The sequence below is a fragment of the Artibeus jamaicensis genome, unplaced genomic scaffold (genome assembly GCF_021234435.1).
Source record: "Artibeus jamaicensis isolate MK-2021 breed Jamaican fruit bat unplaced genomic scaffold, CSHL_Jam_final contig_548, whole genome shotgun sequence".
Taxonomy (NCBI): Eukaryota; Metazoa; Chordata; class Mammalia; order Chiroptera; family Phyllostomidae; genus Artibeus; species Artibeus jamaicensis.
The window spans coordinates 6,133,636-6,150,880 of NW_026521883.1; the positions used below are offsets into that span (position 1 = coordinate 6,133,636).

A 17,245-nucleotide genomic window follows, 5' to 3' on the forward strand; every position below is an offset into this window, starting at 1 on the left:
GAGCTGTGCAAGACCCCAAAAGCCTCATTTCTTGGCTCAAAGAGATCCTTTGTGGTCCTGATGGAAAGACATATGGTCCCTGAAAGGGCTGCAAAGCCAGAGGGGGCTGGGACAGCCAGACCAGAGGGCCTCCGAATCCCAGCTCTGTGCCACTTTCCGGCGGTCTGAGCTAGTTACGTCCTGCCTCTGGGCTCAGTGTCCCCACCTGTAAGGGAGGTGATAAGTCCTGTGTCTCGGGCTGATAGAGAGGGCAAGAGAAGGCATGTCTGGGAATGCCTGACCAGTCTTTCCACAACCCAGCAGCACTGAGCATGTCCCCATCACTGCCACACCCGAGCCTCCAGGGCCACAGTGGTCCCGGCATCAGAAGGCCTGTGCTGCAGCTTCAGTGTGGGCAGTGGGGGCTGAGGGCAGCCCCACACCCAGGTTTCAGGCCCCACCTAACTGCTGCCCCCGTGTCCCCCACCCACCCACAGGATGACTCTGACGGCAGCATTGAGTGCGTGAACGAGGAGAGGAGACTCCACAAGAAAGTCTGCAATGTCAGCTACCCTTTCTTCCGGGCCAAGGCCAAGGTTGAGGCTGAGGGCAGTTTGGGGAGGGACCAGGGTGGATACTGGGAGGCTCAGGGAGGCAAGAGAAATGGAAGCGAGCAGAGGGGAGGACTGGGGAGGGATGGAGAGGCCTGAGGGTGGGTTTTAAGCGTGTTCATTTATTCTCCCATGCAGTGACTTTCAAACGCTCTAACCAACCAGCCGTCCCCAGGACGGCAGACAGCCCACCCAGGAGTGCCCCAGGCCCCTCCCTTCACCTCAGGGGCAGAACTACCACTCCCACCCCTACCACTCTCAGCCCATTATTCCACTGTCCTTTAGACTCCTTTAAACTCAATGTCCAGCCTCTGTCATTGTGCTCTGCATGGGAGAAAAATGAACATTTCTCAAGCACCTGCCACCTGCTTCGAAGTGCACGTGACAGGAGTGTAAGCTCCGTGAAGTGAAGGGAGAAGCAAACGTGAGGGGACGGGAGGCCAACTCTGGATTGGGGCACATTTGCCCATCACCCCCGAGCAGTGGGCAGCCACTGAAGGTTCTGCAGCAAGAGAAGACGGAACTGAGGCCACGCTGAGTGCGAAGCAGGGGTCAGACAGAGGGGAGCTGAGGCAGGAGCCAGCTGGAGAGCAGGGGCTGCAAGGCTGGGGAAGGGGAGGAGGTGGGGGAGCGGGGTCAGGGCTCAAGGAACCTCCCCAGCCAGTGGAACGCAAGTCAGGATCTCACTTCCAGGGTACAAGTGAGCTCCCTGGGGCAGGGGTTGGGGGGCAGCGCAGAGCACAAGCTCCCCGCCCACCCCTGCCCCTCCCTGGGAGAAGGGGACCCCTTCTGGGTCTCCTGGGGAAACTCCAGGAGAGTCAGACCTGGGAAGAGCACAGTGGTCTGTACAAAGTGGCGAGGGCAGTGAGGAGGGTCAGAGGTCCCAGGGCCACAGTCAGTCAGGGATCCAGACCCACTCCCGGGCACAGGGAAGGGAAGCCGTCAGAGGGGCAGGAGGGCTTATTAACCCACTGGGCGGCCCTGGGTGGCCACCGCCCTTCCGTGGCCTCGCCTCCCACCACACCCGAAAGCAAGGGCTGGGAGGGCCTGCCTTTGCTCCCGGGTCTGGCCGCCCCGTACTGCACGAGGACAGCCAGCCCTCCTTCCCACCGGCAAGCCCCCCCCCAAATCCTGCAGAAAGAGTCTGAGGTTGAACTTGCTGCCTTCTAATACCTGTTGTCAAAAGTTAAAAAGGGAGGAGGAGGAAGGAGGGGCTGCCCCACTAGTCAGGAACTCCCAGCAGAGGGGCTCCTGTCCGGCTGCATGTCCCCCTCCGCAGCCCCAGGCCCAGCTCCTTCCCTGCCCCCGGCCCACCCCCAGCCAGCAGGACTCAGCCCAGCATGCAGGGGGACTGCCGTGGGCAGGTCAGGGCTTGCCCTGCAATGTCCACACGGGCAGTGTCCAGCCGCCCCAGCTCCAGTGACTTCTAACTCGCAGGTGGCTTTCCGCCTGGATTTCGAGTTCAGCAAATCGGTCTTCCTGCACCACCTGGAGATCCAGCTCGCGGCCGGCAGGTCAGGGCCTTGGCGGCTCCTTCTCCCTCCCCGCACACTTCTCCTGGCCCCGTTCTGCCCCTGCCTACACTGAATCTCCTGCCAAGCCCGGTCCCCAAGCCCTGTCTGTAACTGCCTTAACCCGGGAGGGCCCCTGGTCAGTCCCCAAATGTGGGCCAACCTGCTGCCTGCTGGGCTGCCACATTCAGTCCTAGGTGACTTGGATGCAAATGGTACCTGCACGTTTATGTTGTATTTTACATAGCAGCTCTTTCAAAACCCTATGCTTATAAAGCACTTACATATAATATCTGAGTCAATCCTCACAAGCAGCCCCCTAAGACAGGTAAAGCAGGAGTTATTCCCCACCCCACCTCCAAGTTACAGGTAAGAAAATGGAGTCTCAGAGAGGTTGCGTGCATTTCCCGATGACACACAGCACATACATAGTACAACTGAGAGCTGAACACTAGTTGCCCTACTCCCTGTCCAGGCTCTTTCTGTCCTGGTCACCTCTCTCCCCTTGAAATGTTTTCATTTTTAAAAAGTCTCCCCGTACTTTATGTAGGTAGGTCTGTCTGTCTGTCGGTCTGTCTCCCTCCCTCCCAGGGAGTTTGCTATTGGTTGACACCATGAATCACCCTGTGTCAGTAGTAAACACTCTTCTTTCCCACAGACTTGCCTGTGTGTGGGAAGGGAGGAGGGAGGCAGGAAGGGATCCCACAGCTTTGGAGCCTTGTAAATGCCCCAGACCCTCCTGGGAACTTTTCCATGCTGAGAAATAAATACTGAAGGCAACCCAAACACGGACATTCCAACACATGCACACACCTACACTCTCACACACTCACACACACTTGGGCAGAGGTCACGGGAAGGAGCAGTGGGGACCGACACGCCAGCAGGTGCCAGGGTTAAACTGTGCATTTGGGTGGAACTCCCATTTGACATGAAAAGGTTTGTAAGGTGTATCGATATCTGAAGGCCTCCCTCACGCTCTTCCTGTTCTCACGGGGAAATGAGTGCACTTGCATGGCAGCGTCTTTGCACAGCTGTGGGTGTCTGTGAGTCAGGCACGTGCAGGGGAGACACTGCGGTGTCTGCGTGCACCAGCACCCGCTTCCTAGTGCAGCCCCTGTCCTGGGGTGGGGCTCCCAAAGAGGGTAAAACTCGGTGCACGTAACAAGAGAAGATCCTACCTTTGTAAGTCTGAAATTATTTTTCCTGCTCCTTCGTGGTGCTACAAAGGGCAGCACATTTGACAAAACTCCCTCCAAAGGTCTCTAATTTCATTCTCCAGTCTTTTCAAGGCAGCAAAACACCTGAGCCAACCAGTGGGTGCTGCCCCGCCCCAGACAGCTCCAGGGGCGCGGTTCAGGGATAAATAGACAGTTCTACTGAGAATTCCGCACTGTCTGCCCCTCACCTGGACAGGGCAGGATGCCCAGTCCCACAGGCATCATCTCCGTCCAGGCCCACTGTGCAGGGTTTGGCCCTCTGCCCCAGGAGGGAGCGCAGCTGGGAGGGACTGAAATTAATGGCCAAGCCCGCCTGGTCCTCCCAGCCTCCACCCAAAGTCCTTTCCTGCCCCACACCAGCCCAGATGAGCTGCCCTGAAAAAGGCAGCATGAGGTAGAAGAGAGAAAGCGGGATCAATGGTGATAGGAGACTTGACTTTGGGCAGTGAGCCCAGGACACAATATACAGATGATGAATTATAGAATGAAACCTACATAATTTTATTAACCAATATAAAAGAAAAAGAAAAGAAAAGCTGATGTCCGCAGTTCCCCCGCTGCCCCAGCCCCTTCCCTCCTGTTCTAGTGCCATGAGCCTGGGGGGGAAGGGTGCTCCTTCCCGGTCTGAGGCAGACCCCTTGCCGCACTGGGCCAGTCTGCATGCTGGATGCTGGCAGGGCCGGGCGGAGGGAGGGCGTTTCCTTCCATGGTGGGTTCCTTCCCCACCATGCTGCCTGGCTGTCCCTGCAGTGACAGTGACGAGGAGGAGAGCACCAAGGAAGACAACACAGCCCTCCTGCGCTTCCATCTCAAATATGAGACCGACATCCTCTTTACCAGGTGGGCTGGGACCCCCGGGGCCCCAGGGCAGGGGAGGCATGGAGGAGTGAGGTCTCAGGTGGGACACCCTCTGGGAGGCCCCGTTAGGGTCAGAGGTCCTGGGAGCTGGCCCCAGCGCTGAGGGACTACGAGATGGAGCCAAACGTGTCCCTAAGGGGTCCGAGGGTGCAGCTCTAATGATCCACGGTACAGACACGGTATCAAAACAGAGGGAGGAAGAGACACGGACCTGACCTCCGCCTGCCCAACAGGGACAAGGGCGGAGGGCCGGGCAGCAGGGGGTATCCACCCCAGGTGCAGGCTGTAAGTAGGGCATGATCTGTGGAGAATTTTTAAATAGTCGTAAAGCCTACAAAGTCCTTCTGCTTTTCATTACCACCTCTCCCAGAAGTTCTAAGCAATGCGAGTGAGCAAATGCCCCTCCCCAGACAGGGCGCTCACAGTGCTCACACCCCTGGGTGTGCCCCGGGCCCCGTCTGTCCTCCGAGGACTCCCAGGCAGAGGGAGGCGTCTGAACAAACAGCAAACACACAGAAATAAAGTTCAGGCTTTCTCGTGACCTCTCGAGGCTGGAACGGCGCACAGTGGGCAAGTTCGAGTACAAAAACAGGCCACACCACTGGGCTGAGAGGCAAGGGCATGGCTGGGAACAGCTGGCACTTCTGGCTGGGGCCCATCCCACGCACCAGGCAGGCATCGCTGGCCTACCTCAGCATCCGTTCCTGCCGGGCCTCACCTTCCCACCGCAGTGCTCCCAGCGGACACGGGAGGAAACCTGTGTTTTTGTGGTGTAGGGGGAGACTGGCCCATGCCCACACCCTCTTTCATTCATTTATCCACCTAGCCAGCACTCACTGAGTTCACGGCAGCCCTGTCCTCTGTCCCTGCAGGAGCAGCAGCCTCAGCCACTACGAAGTCAAGCCCAACAGCTCCCTGGAGAGATATGATGGCATTGGGCCCCCTTTCGACTGCATTTTCAGGGTAAGGCCAGAGGGGAGCCAGGCAGAGGGCAAAGGTCAAGGGGCAAGGACCCCGCATTTAGGAGGGGAGGAATCTGAAATCAGTGCCAGTGCTCAGGGTCACCTTAGCCCTGCCACCCACACTCACTGGATGACTTTAGGCAAGTCACATCCTCTCTCTGGGCCTCTCAGTCTTCTTCTGGAGGCTAATGGGGCTAGACTGCAAGAGTGTATCAGTGAAAACTAAGTGTGACTGCATACAATATCATTTTTTATTTGTTAAGATAGATTTACTTATTTATTTACTTATTTATATTAGAAAGAGGGGAAGGGAGAAATAGAGGGAGAGAAACATCAATGTGTGAGAGAAACATCGATCAGTTGCCTCTCCCACACGCCCAACCTGGGACCTGGTCAGTAACCCTGGCATGTGACCTGACCAGGAATTGAATCTGTGACCTTTTGGTCTGTGAAGCAATCAATGCCCAACCCATTGACCCATGCTGGTCAGGTCAGGGCATTCTTTTCTCATTTAAAAAAAACACAGTGCTCTAAACACACCAGGGGTTACTCTCCCCCATACAAGAAGTCCTGAGTTGGCAGCTTCACGAAGTCACCCAGGGTTGGGTCTCCTGTCTTCATGTCCCACTGTCCTCAAGATGCAAGTGGCAACCTCAAGTCCCCCTCACGGCCCCAGACGGCTGCCGTCAGCCACCATGCTTTCATTCCAGGCAGCAGGCAGAAGAGGGGACAAAGAGCAGGAACGAACTCCTTGGCTGTTCCCACACTGTCCAGAACCTTGAGATTTAGCTATAAGGGAGCCTAGGAAATGGGGCTTTTTGTCTTGGTTTCTGTCACTAAGGGTGGCGGGAGAAGGAGCAGGAGGAGGCAGCTTAGCAATGTCTGCCACGGTGGGCCCTGCGATCCCCCCCACCCGGGACCTGCGTGTGAGAGCCAGAGGCAGGCGGACAGTTGGAACCTGGAGGGCCCGCCCCACAGAGGTTTAATAGCCTGCCCAAGGCCACACGGCTCTCCCATGGCGGCAGCCCTGAGTTATAGTCCCAGTCTTTCTGATTCCAGAGTCCTCCTCTTTATCACTGTGGCTCTAATACCAAATGTGTCACAGCTAGAATGTGAACTACCACACACTCACATTCATATCCTTCATTAACTGATGATTATCTCATAATAAATTAATGGCTGTCACCATCTCCAACCCCAGGGTGGCCACCAGTGCCAGGCAACAAAATCCCCCAGAGCCAAGAGCAGTCGGAAATGGAAGTGGCCCTTGCTCTCCAGACATGCTTCCTGTACCCCTCCCCTGCAAGGACTTGCCCTCAGCTCGAAAGAGCCCACCCCTTTCAGGATCCCTGCAGCCCCCGGGGTGACTTGGCAGAGCCTCGAAGCTCCCACAGTGAAAATGCCAGGGGGCTTAAGGGGCCTTTTTCCCAGCCCAGCTGAGGGATCACAGCCCTTAGGGGCTGGTTGGCCCCTACAGACCTTGTCCTCCACCACCTCTCCTCCAGCTGCTGCTGGTGCACTGACTCCTCCCTCTCGGCCACAGATCCAAAACCTGGGTTTGTTCCCCATCCACGGAGTCATGATGAAGATCACCGTGCCCATCGCCACCAGGGGTGGCAACCGCCTGCTGATGCTGAGGGACTTCCTCACTGACCAGGTACCGCTGCCCTCTGGGAGCTGGCTGAGAGGCGAGGGGACCGGAAGGAGACAGACATACCCCTAGGTGTGTCCCAGGTCCTCAGACCCCAGCTCCTTCTCCCCAGATCAAGCCCAGTGGGCCTTCTCTGGAAGAGGATGGGGAGGAGGGAACATCTGGATGCTGAGTTTGCAAGTGCTGCTTGTGAAGCTAGTTGTGTGCATCCTCCTGCAGGTGAACACATCCTGTAATGTCTGGGGAAACAGCACTGAGTACCGGCATGTCCCGATGGAGGAAGACTTGAGTCGTGCCCCTCAGCTGGTGAGTTGCCCCAGACCAAGAGCTCTGGGGAGGGGAAGGAAAACTGCTGCTGCCTGAGCTCCAGGGGCTCTTTCTGTGCGTAGCCTAGTTTGTCAGGAAAAGTTTGTTGAGCACCTATATGCCCAGCCTCAAACCAAGAAGAAACAGAATAAGAAAAAGATACTTCTTGCCCTTAGTGAGCTCATCATCTCTCAGGAGACACAAGAATGGGTACCTAAGGAGCCAGGGAACAAGCCTGTGATACATGTCAGAGAATGACAACAGGAGCAGACAAACTCGAGGAAAAGAGCGGTGAGAGGAACGGAAACACGAAGCACCCCCAAGTCCAATGCAGCACTGTTTACCACAGCCAAGACACTGAAAAAAACCTGTGTGTCCAGCAGTGGATAAAGAAATCGTGGTACATATAATGCAACAGAGTATTACTTGGCATAAAAAGGAAAAAAAATCTTGCCATTTGCAATAATATGAATGTAACTTGAGGGCATTATGCTAGTGATGTAAGTCAGAGAAAGACAAATATGGTGTGATCTCACTTATATGTGGAGTCGTAAAAAAAATCAAGCTTATAGATACAGAGAACATATCGGTCACACCCAGAAGCAGTGGGTGAGGATGGGAAAATGAATGAAAGGGGTTAAAAAGTAAAAAAGGAGGAGGAAAAAAAGAGGAGAAGGAAGAAGAAGAGGAAGGGGAAGGAGAGGAAGAGGAAGGAGAAGGAAAGGAAAAGAAGAGGAAGAAAAAGGAGGAGGAGGAGGAGAAGAAGGAGGAGGAGAAGAGGCAACAACAATGACAGTGGCTAGTGGACTTGCACCTGAGGCCAAGAAAGCCATGGGGTACAGATAACAGAGGGAGGGGAGGAAGCCACATAGATCATTGTTATGGGGGCCAGAACATACATGACTTGCATTGGAGACATTGACCACACCAACTGAGGCCTCCTTGTGCCCCTGGACATGAAAGGCAGCTCAACTCAGTTCCCAAAGCCCTCCCTCAGACACCTGCTGGTTTCCGGGTTTGTGTTCTCACAGTTACCTCTGTCCCCAGATGCCTACTGCTGTGCATGCTTGCACTATTCCTTATGGAGACAAAAACCTTAGCTGTTTTAGTTTGATTTCCCCAAACAAGTGCTTCATACAACCATTTTTTAATGTATTACATTTCACTGAAGACTTGGGCTTGGATAGGGTTGAGATGGATGCAAAAGGGTGACACAAATAACTTTATCCTAATACATTCTAATAATTTTTTGATGATTTGTTTGGGTTTTCCATTGAGACACATTATCTGCTGATAATAATAGCTTTACCTTTATCATTCAATCCTTATAAATTGTTTTTCTTGTCCTATTGCTCTGGCTAGGGCCTCCAGGATAATGGCAAGTAGAAATAATGAGTCTTGTCTTGATCCTGATTTTAAAGGAATTGTTTTTAATTTTTTGATTATTAAATATGATATTCAGCATAGGTTTTTTGTAAATGCCCTTTACTCAGATTCAGGAAGTTCCTGAGGCATTTTTATCATAAACTGAAGTTGGATTTCCTAAAGTGCTTTTTCTGCCTTTGTTACAGTAATCATCTATTTTTTTCCCTTAATCTATTTCTATAGTAATGACATTTACAGGGTCCCTAACACTGAACCAAAACTCTGTCCCCAGAATACACCCATTATGCACAACTTCAAATGCAGCATTGGATACACAGTCCGTACCTTGCCCTCCAGCCCCCCTCCGGCAGCCTTAGCCCATGTGTCCCCTACCTCCATCTCTCCCCTTGTCCCTTGTCCTCTGTCCCTCCGCTCCCAAAATCAAAACCCCACTTGACCTAGCAGTATAGCTAAGCCATCTCCCTGGCGGCCCAAGCACCTGCTCACATTCTCAAGTCATAGCTAGGTTTCTGCCTCCCCGATCCCCTAGAGTCTGGTTGTTCACCCCCAAGACTCACCTTCTTTTTCAGAATCACAGCAACTCTGATGTCGTCTCCATCAGCTGCAACGTGAGGCTGGCCCCCAACCAGGAAATCAATTTCCGCCTGCTGGGGAACCTGTGGTTGCGGTCCCTGAAAGCAGTAAGTACAGCACCTGGGCTAGGCTGGCAGGAAAACGGGAAGAAGGTGGGTGCTGGGAGTCTCCCACCTGGGGAGGGGCCAGCTTCGGACAAGACCTCTGTTTATACAGCTCAAGTACAAGTTGATGAAAATCACGGTCAACGCAGTCTTGCAGAGACAGTTCCACAGTCCTTTCATCTTCCGAGAGGAGGATCCCAGCCGCCAGGTGAGCCCCTGGGCACCCTGCGGAAGGGCCTGAGCCAGGCTTGCTTGGGAAGGGGTTACCCCACCCCCTCTAGTTTTTCCACACCCTCTGCTGTGTGTTCTTGTAGGAGAGAGATGGACAGGCCTGCCCGCAGTTAGTGCAGCATCAGAGGAGAGAAAAAAGGCAAGACAAATAGGCCTTTGGGAGCAAAAGTGGACAGGCCGAAGAAGCAGGCATTTGCTTAGAGCCCCGGGGGCCCCAGGCTCTGTCTGTAGCACAGCAGCTGAGGAAGGAGGGGAACCTGCGCACTGTACACCACGGGAAACTGAAGCGATAGGGGCCGCCTGCCACTCACTGGCTCCAGCAGCAGTGAGGCTGTGTCTTGGGCAGCAGAATGATCATCCTACTCTTGTCCTCCCCATCCATTCACACGTTACATCTAATGAAATGAGTGTGGCCTGTGCTTTAGAAGTCTGGTGTGAAGGGAATTGGTGAAGGCCAAGGGATGCAAGATGTCTTGATAGTGAAACTTCTTACAGTGAGTAAAGCCAGACTGTGGCAGATCAAACTGGCTTGAATTGGGGTCTAGGGAAGGCGGGGCGGGGCGGGGGGCGGCTTCGTGCAGTGCTGTCCTGGGAAAATGAGAAGCTGGTTTTGAGGAAATGTCCAATACTCTGGAAAGAGGCATCTCAGGCATGAGGCGCTGCTGCCCTCCACTGGCCATGTCCCCAAACTGCCAGCCTGGACTCCAGGTGAGCGGTCAGTACCAGATGCTGGGTAAACCCCCCAGGCCCACCCCAAAAGACACTGGAGAGCAAAACAGCCGTGATCTGGAAGCCGTCACTTCAGATAACATACAAATACCCATCACAAACAGGGTGGAGTGTGCCAGGCAGAGAGCCAGCGTGTACATGCAAGGGGGCCCCCCAAGGAGTGGTTTTATTTGTTCATTCATTTGACATTTGTCGGGTGTCTCTCCTAGGACTCAAGCCCCCTAGGGGACACAAAGGTAACTTAGGCAGACAAAGGAACGAGGACAGGTTGGGGGTGAGGGAAGGAGAGGTGGTGAAACGAAGGAAAGCTTTCTGGAGAGAGCCCATTTGAACTGAGCTTGAGAGATGTGTTAGAACTTTCCAGGGGACCCGGAGAGAAGAAGCATGGCACAGGCACCCACGCGCACATACAAACCACCCCCACTCCACACCTGCTCATGTCTTTCAAATGAATTCTCCTCCTCCTTCCATTACCACCCACTCCCCCAAATCTCCTTTGTACCTCCTGGGTACAGAAGGGGGTACCTTCAGACCTCACTTCTCCTTCTGAATCCAGCAACCCCAGATGTCAGCCCCTGTTGGCTCAGCTGTGTACTAGGGGCCAGGGGTGAGAAGGCAGCAAGGGACCTGTGACTCATTGTCAATCAGTCAGTCATTCAACACATTGACCGAGCTCCGCCCCAGGCACAGTGCCTGGCACTGAGGATAGAGCGGTGAGCAATGCAGATTAAGACTCAGCTGCCCTGACATTCCAGGTGGGAAAGAAGGCAACTAACATAAATATAGGGTGGGCAAAGTAGGTTTACTGTTGTGAGTATGCAAAACAGTTTACTTCTTGTATTATTATTTTTATTGTACTATTTTTTATATGAACATCTATAAACCTACTTTTGCCCATCTCTGTATATACAGTGTCAAGTGGTATGAGGTCTGCCAACAAAAAAAAAAAACAATGCAAGCACGTAAGGGTGGAAACTCAGGGGTGCTGCTTCATACAGGGAGATTAAGGAAAGTTTTTTCCAATAAAGTGACATCTGACAGAGACTCTGGGCCATGCGAGCAGAGGGAACAGCAGGTGTGCTTGGCATGCGGGAGGCCAGGTGGCTGGAGGGCTGGCGTAGAGAATGAGAGAGAAGAGTCAGCGAGGTAGGCAGGCCCAGAGAGTGCAGGCCCTGCAGGCCGGGGCAAGGACTCTGTGATTCGCTCCAAGTGAGGTGGGAAGGAGACTCGGAGGCTCTGAGCAGAGCAGAGCACAGATCTGCCTTTCTCTGGACGCTGTACCAAGAGCAGACTGCAGGGGCTGAAGCAAACGCAGGGAGGCAGTTAGGGGGCTATTGCAGTCTCCAGATGGGAGATGAGGGTGCCCAGACCCAGGAGGTCGCCCTGGGGGTGAGAGGAGGAGCCACCTTTTGGGCATTTCAAAGGTAAAACGGACAGACATTGCTGACAGAGTGGGTGTGAGGCAAATACACGGTTTCTGGCCTGAGCAACAGCAAGGAATCACAAGGCTGCCATTTGCTTTGATGGAAAAGACATTGAAGGAATAGATTTGAGGGTTAGGAGAAGGCTCAAGAGTTTGCTTGGGGGCCTGTTAAGGTGCCAGGAAGGCCAAGGAGACAGTCAGATACGAGTCTAGAATTCAGCAGAAAGTCCAGGCAGGCAGTAGAGGCAAGAGTGGTCGGAGGGCAGATGGTTCCAGCCCTGACTCCGCCCAGGGCTGCCTTGGGACTTCCATGGCCCTGGGCACTTTTGCCCTTGGGGCCCCTTCCTCCATTAAAAAAAAACCTATTTCTTTCTTATTTTAATTTATTTTTTGCATTTTTTATTGTTGTTCAATGTGAAAAAACTATTTTAAATGACCATTTCATAACTATGTGCATATAAAGACAAAGAGAATCCATGCAAGATTATATTCATTTATTTCTTCTAATTTTAAAAATGTTAGATCGCGTTCGTGGGCCCCTGGGCACGGTGCCCACCAGGTGTGTCAGCCCGGAGCTCACCAGGGAGTGACTGTAGATAGAGGAGAGGTCCCAGGACAGAACCACGGGACAAGCCAACATGCAGAAGTGTGGGAGATAACAAGGAAGCAGCAAATGAGAGGCGGAAAATGTCTCCAGGAGGAGGCAGGGCCACCTGCGCCACGTAACTCGGGTGTCCACTGGGCGGGGGCTGGGAGCTCCAGGGCCTCTGCCGGCTGGGCGGCACCCATCAGCCTTCTAGCATCTTTCCCTAAGGAAGGGGGTGCAGCTCTCCCACCAGGGGTCTGGTGTCTCCCGTGCTCCAGCCCTGCCCCAGGCTACCATTAACCTGGCCTCCTTCCTCCCCCTGCAGATCACCTTTGAGATCTCCAAGCAAGAGGACTCACAGATCCCCATCTGGATCATTGTGGGCAGCACCCTGGGGGGCCTCCTGCTGCTGGCCCTGCTGGTCCTGGCACTGTGGAAGGTGAGGGCCCCCAGCGGGCAGGAGTGGGGAGCGGCATCCTGACCCATTGGCCACCAGAGGGCACTCAACCCATGGCTCCCACTGTTTTGTAGGTCCCCTTGAGAACCTGATGGAAGCTAGGGTTCCTCTCCTCAGCAGAAAGCAAGTACAGTACACAAGCACAGAATGCCTCCCACAAAGTCAGGCTGTTACCAAACCTTCCAAAGCCCTCTGCTGTCTCTGAGCCTCAGGTTAAGAAGCCCTGGTCTCAACCTCCTCCTGTTCTAGATACGGTGGCAGAGACTCGGAGAAGAGTGTTAACCGGGGCAGGGTCACACAGCATGGCTTCTTGCCTCCCAGCCCAGGCTCTGTCAGCTCCAGGGCCCCCTCACCCATTAAGTGGCCCACTGTGAGGCTCACAAGTGAGCTGGAGAGAAACAGAGAGTACTCATCGTCGTCATCCTGAGCTGGGGTATTCTGGAGGCCTTCTGAGGGAAAAAGCCTTAAGAGGGTTAGTGGAGAGAGAGCAGCAAGGGGAGTTAGGCTTTGTCCACTCTGCCCACTCCTGAGATGTCTGCCTCTGCCTCCCCACAGCTCGGCTTCTTTAAAAGTGCCAGGCGCAGGAGGGAGCCCAGCCTGGACCCTACCTCCAAAGCGCTGGAGTGAGGCTCCTGAGCAGGCTGCGAGTTGACGGGGGCCAGGTCCAGGTGGCACGCAGGCCCAGGCCGGCGGCCCCACCCAGCTGGGGCAGAGAGGATGCCAGCTCGCTTTGCACTTGACCTCATCTGAGAAACCGAGCCTGCTCCCTCGGAAGGGAACTCAAGCCGGATTTAAGAGGGACTGTCCTACTGGGAAACCGAGACACCTCCAACAAAGATCCCTAAGGATACAAAGGGACCATTCCAAGGCACACCCCAAAGCCTCTCCCAGGCTCCGGAGGGGCATTTGCTACCCCCACCACTAAGGTGCTAGGAATTCCTGATCATCCCCATCCTCAGAAGAAACCCAGAGGAAGACTGCAAACGCAGACCCACTCTGCACACGCCAGGTCTCTAGTTCCCACAGGACCCCGCGGAAGGCAGATGGGAATTCTGCCTGCACTGCCCTCCCACCCCCCACGCTGCTGATGGCTCCTGAGTCACGCAAGCCTAACCCTTCCCCAAGCAGGGGATGGGTCCCTGGAGCCCAAGAGCTTGATGATGAGAGTTGCTGGCCAGGGATGAAGAAGGACTCTGGGACGCGGAGACTGTGACGGACAGGCAGCTGGCACCCGGGAAGTGAGCGGCCCACCCAGAGATGGGGAGGCACTTCCACATGCTCACACTGTCACCCACACTCCCCGCCACGCTCGAGGCCCGCCCCGCCCCCTCAGCTGCATTCCCCGCCCCCCCCTCCCCGCGGCTTTTGTTCCCAGTGCCTCCGGAAGCGTGCGGATGACGCAACCCCATGGCTCAGCATTCCCTGCAGCCTTCCCGTGCAGCCAGCCCCACGCCGGTGGAAGGGTGGGGGGGGGGTGCCCCCAACCCCCCCACACACACATGCACACACAACCTCCCATCTCTCCCTTCCATTCACCCGTGCACCGGAAAAGGGTTCGGCCTGCGCTGCTGAGGGGTCCTCTCTGGAATGCACTGAATAAGGCCGGTGCAGGGACACCCCTCAGTGGCAAATATGTGATCCGCCCGCCCTTGGGACAAGTGGTACTACCAATGATGGCACAGGACAGGAGGCACGCCTGGTGCCCAAGCCGAGTAATTTATGCCTTAACTTTGTTTTGAGGTAGAGATGAAAGGGGATACGTCAAAGGCATCTGTCCCCCGTTACATAGTACAACGTTTACTATCGTGAATATTTTTAAGAAATTAAGAAAATACAGTGTTTAAAAACAAACAAAGCGCTGACTTCCCTTTTCTGTGGGCAGAGCACAGCCTCGCTAGTTCACTCTCTTCTTTGAAGAAGAGGAAATGGATGGAAAAAAGAAAGGCTCCCTGCTTCTGAACCATTATCCATAGGTGCTGGGGAGGGACTTGTCCATCAGTTGCTCCCTGCAGCATCCTCCCCCAGTGGCTGCCTGGCCTGGGACACACTCCCTCCCTTCCTGCCAAGACCAGCCATTCCGTCTTTGGCCAGTCGGGATGGGTGGAACCCACTTGTCACTGAAGCGTCTACCCCGCGTTCCGACTCTCCCCTCGCAGGCCTCCCTGACTCCTCCAAGCAAGCATTTCTGTGCTGATCTCACAGCCTAGTGTTTCTTCACCTTCACATGCTGTCTGCTCAGAGCACATTGCTTCCCTTGTGTTCGTGTGCCACTGTAACCCCAAGGACCAGGAGTAGAACCCTAGAAATTATTTCATCTTGTTTGCCCACAGATGAGGGCCCTCAGAACCACAGAAAGTAAGAGGAAGCCCTAGGTTCCATGGCAAAGCCAAGGCTAATTAACCCCAGGACAGCTCTCGCTCACGACAAACTGTCATTCTAGCCCAGTAGCAGAAGGGCTTAGTGAAGGAGCAAAAAAAAATTGTATGTAAAATAACTCTATGGGAATTTCCTTTCTCAAATTGTGAAACAAAATCAGGAGGCATTTTAAAATCATATCTCATTTGTGTCATTACCTCCATGAGTGGAGCAACCTTGCTGGAAAATCAATGAACCCGCACTCAAAAGTGTTTTGTTTGATGAAGCGCTAATTCTCCTGTCAAAAATCATCAATTCTGAGAATGCCTTTTGTGGAAACCTGACTTTGAGACTAGAATTCCCTAATTTTTTTATCACCTTGCAACCACACTGCAGGCCCATGTACTTGCCCGTCAGATGCAGCCCAGAGGTCTCTGAATTGCAACCTGTGGACTCAAAGGCGGCCTTTCCCTGGGACTCCAGTCCCTCCATGCCATGCCCCCAGCCCCGCCAAGATCAACTAAATGATGAAAAGATGGAAAAATTGGAGGCTTCTACCTTCAAGCCCTTTGCATTGTGTCTCTTTATCAATTTTCCTTTCCAAATTTATTTGCTCTGGGTGTAAACATCCAAGACTGGCCTTAAGAATGCCTGGTGGGGCAAGCAGAAAAGACGTATCTTCACGAGGAGCAAAAAGCCTCATGCTAGTGCAGTTTCTCAAGCCTGGCTGCATATTAGGATTGCCCAGGAGCTCTGAAAGCTATCCATGCAAAGGTCCAGCCCAGGGATGGAGACTTAATTGGTTGGGAGAGATCAAAGTTCCCCTGGTGCTGACACTGGGGTTAACAGCCCAGTGAACATAGAGGCTAGAAAACAAACAAGGAGTCAACACGCACCAGTGACCTTCTACGATGAGTAATGGGAACTGTGCTCTCATCATAATGTTGTTCAAATTAACTCAGCTCCAGCCTGGAGTTTAGAACACACTCTCATCCCAGCAAGTCTCCAGGGCAGGATTTGCTGCAGATTTTTGCTGTGGTCTGGGATGGAAGATGAAGAGCAATTTTGGCATTTAGTGGCACACAACCCAAAGTGCAACCTCAAATCAACATTAAACTTCATATTGTGGTTCACAGATGGACATTATTAGCAACATTCTATCTAGTAGATTATTTATGATGGAGCCAAGGGCTGACCTCAAGAGTGTTAACATTAAGTGTATCTTAAAAATTTATTTGTTCAGTCTTCTTAAAGCATCACTGGCTTATCCTAGACACCACTCTAAACAAACTGCTCTGACCTCCAGGTACCCAGGTGATACTTCTGTGAGTCTGCAACAAACAAGTGCTCAGGAGAAAAACCTGCCTGGGGCAAGGTCTGGCTCTTGTGAGCCAAGTTATCAACAGAAGGTGGTTTTAGATTTGGTTCATGGATTGTGGGGATTTTTGAAGTTCTAGGCTCACTGTCCAGCAAGTTATGAAATGAGATGTGCAGTGTTCTGGTGTCACTGTCGACTCTGACAGGGGAGAGCTCATGTGGGGCGCAGCAGGCCTCAGACAAGATACAGAAGCTAAGGTGCAACCCGCAGGCAGATTCGAGAGAGACCTCGGGCCCTTATGCCATCGGTGTTCTGCAGGGAACTGGACGCCGACTGTGGTGCCAGCTCTGGCCAGCTGAGAGCTGGAAAGGAGAAATCCAGCGTGAGTGCTGCTTCTCTCGGGCATGCAAGCACAGAGGGCCAACTGTGCTTCTCAAAGTAGATTATGTGTCCAGAGCTGAGAGAGCCAGCTCAAAACGACAGACCAAGTCCTACCTAGACCTCCCAAATCCACTATGAGGTAATTTCAAGCACATTAAAACTTAAGAGAACCAGGGATCTAGACCCATGAAAGTCTTACTCTCATTGTCAATGTCAGTTTCTGAAACAGTGCAGCCTTTCTTAGCTGCCCTGGGTCCTATCTTGGTGGCAGCTATGGGCAAATGCCCCAGAAAAAAAAAACCCCAAGGGACCTCCTTCCAGTGCAGACAGTGGAGTTCCTGGGTTCTCCTTCCGTTAAGGTGGTGCCTCTCTCCAAGGTAAGTATCAGATGGAATGGGCAAAGTGCTAACTTGAATACAACAGAATAACTCTGCCAGGCAAGTGTGGAGAAGCTCCTGGGAGGTGTGGACCTTGCCTTCCCTAGAGGGCTTTAAGCTACAAGTTGCTATCTCCATCGGTACTCAAGACTTTCAGTGTCAATACCCAGAATAAGACACTAGACTTGAGTCAGTCCTACTGGCTTCAAGCACCAAGATGCCAAGCA

The 17,245-nt window shown here is 53.5% G+C and overlaps 1 protein-coding gene across 1 annotated transcript in view; it reads left to right on the forward strand.

Moving 5' to 3' along the window:
* ITGA11 (integrin subunit alpha 11) overlaps positions 1 to 13,905 on the forward strand; it is a 114,838-nt gene extending 100,933 nt beyond the window's left edge. Inside the window, exons 21-30 of the mRNA XM_037155817.2 lie at positions 477 to 575; positions 2,028 to 2,104; positions 4,072 to 4,161; positions 5,052 to 5,142; positions 6,685 to 6,798; positions 7,012 to 7,098; positions 9,054 to 9,164; positions 9,274 to 9,369; positions 12,456 to 12,569; positions 13,143 to 13,905. Of these exons, the coding sequence (XP_037011712.2) occupies positions 477 to 575; positions 2,028 to 2,104; positions 4,072 to 4,161; positions 5,052 to 5,142; positions 6,685 to 6,798; positions 7,012 to 7,098; positions 9,054 to 9,164; positions 9,274 to 9,369; positions 12,456 to 12,569; positions 13,143 to 13,214 (951 nt within the window). The 3' untranslated portion in view covers positions 13,215 to 13,905. The remainder of the gene's footprint in view (positions 1 to 476; positions 576 to 2,027; positions 2,105 to 4,071; positions 4,162 to 5,051; positions 5,143 to 6,684; positions 6,799 to 7,011; positions 7,099 to 9,053; positions 9,165 to 9,273; positions 9,370 to 12,455; positions 12,570 to 13,142) is intronic.
* The last annotated feature ends 3,340 nt before the right edge of the window (positions 13,906 to 17,245 follow it).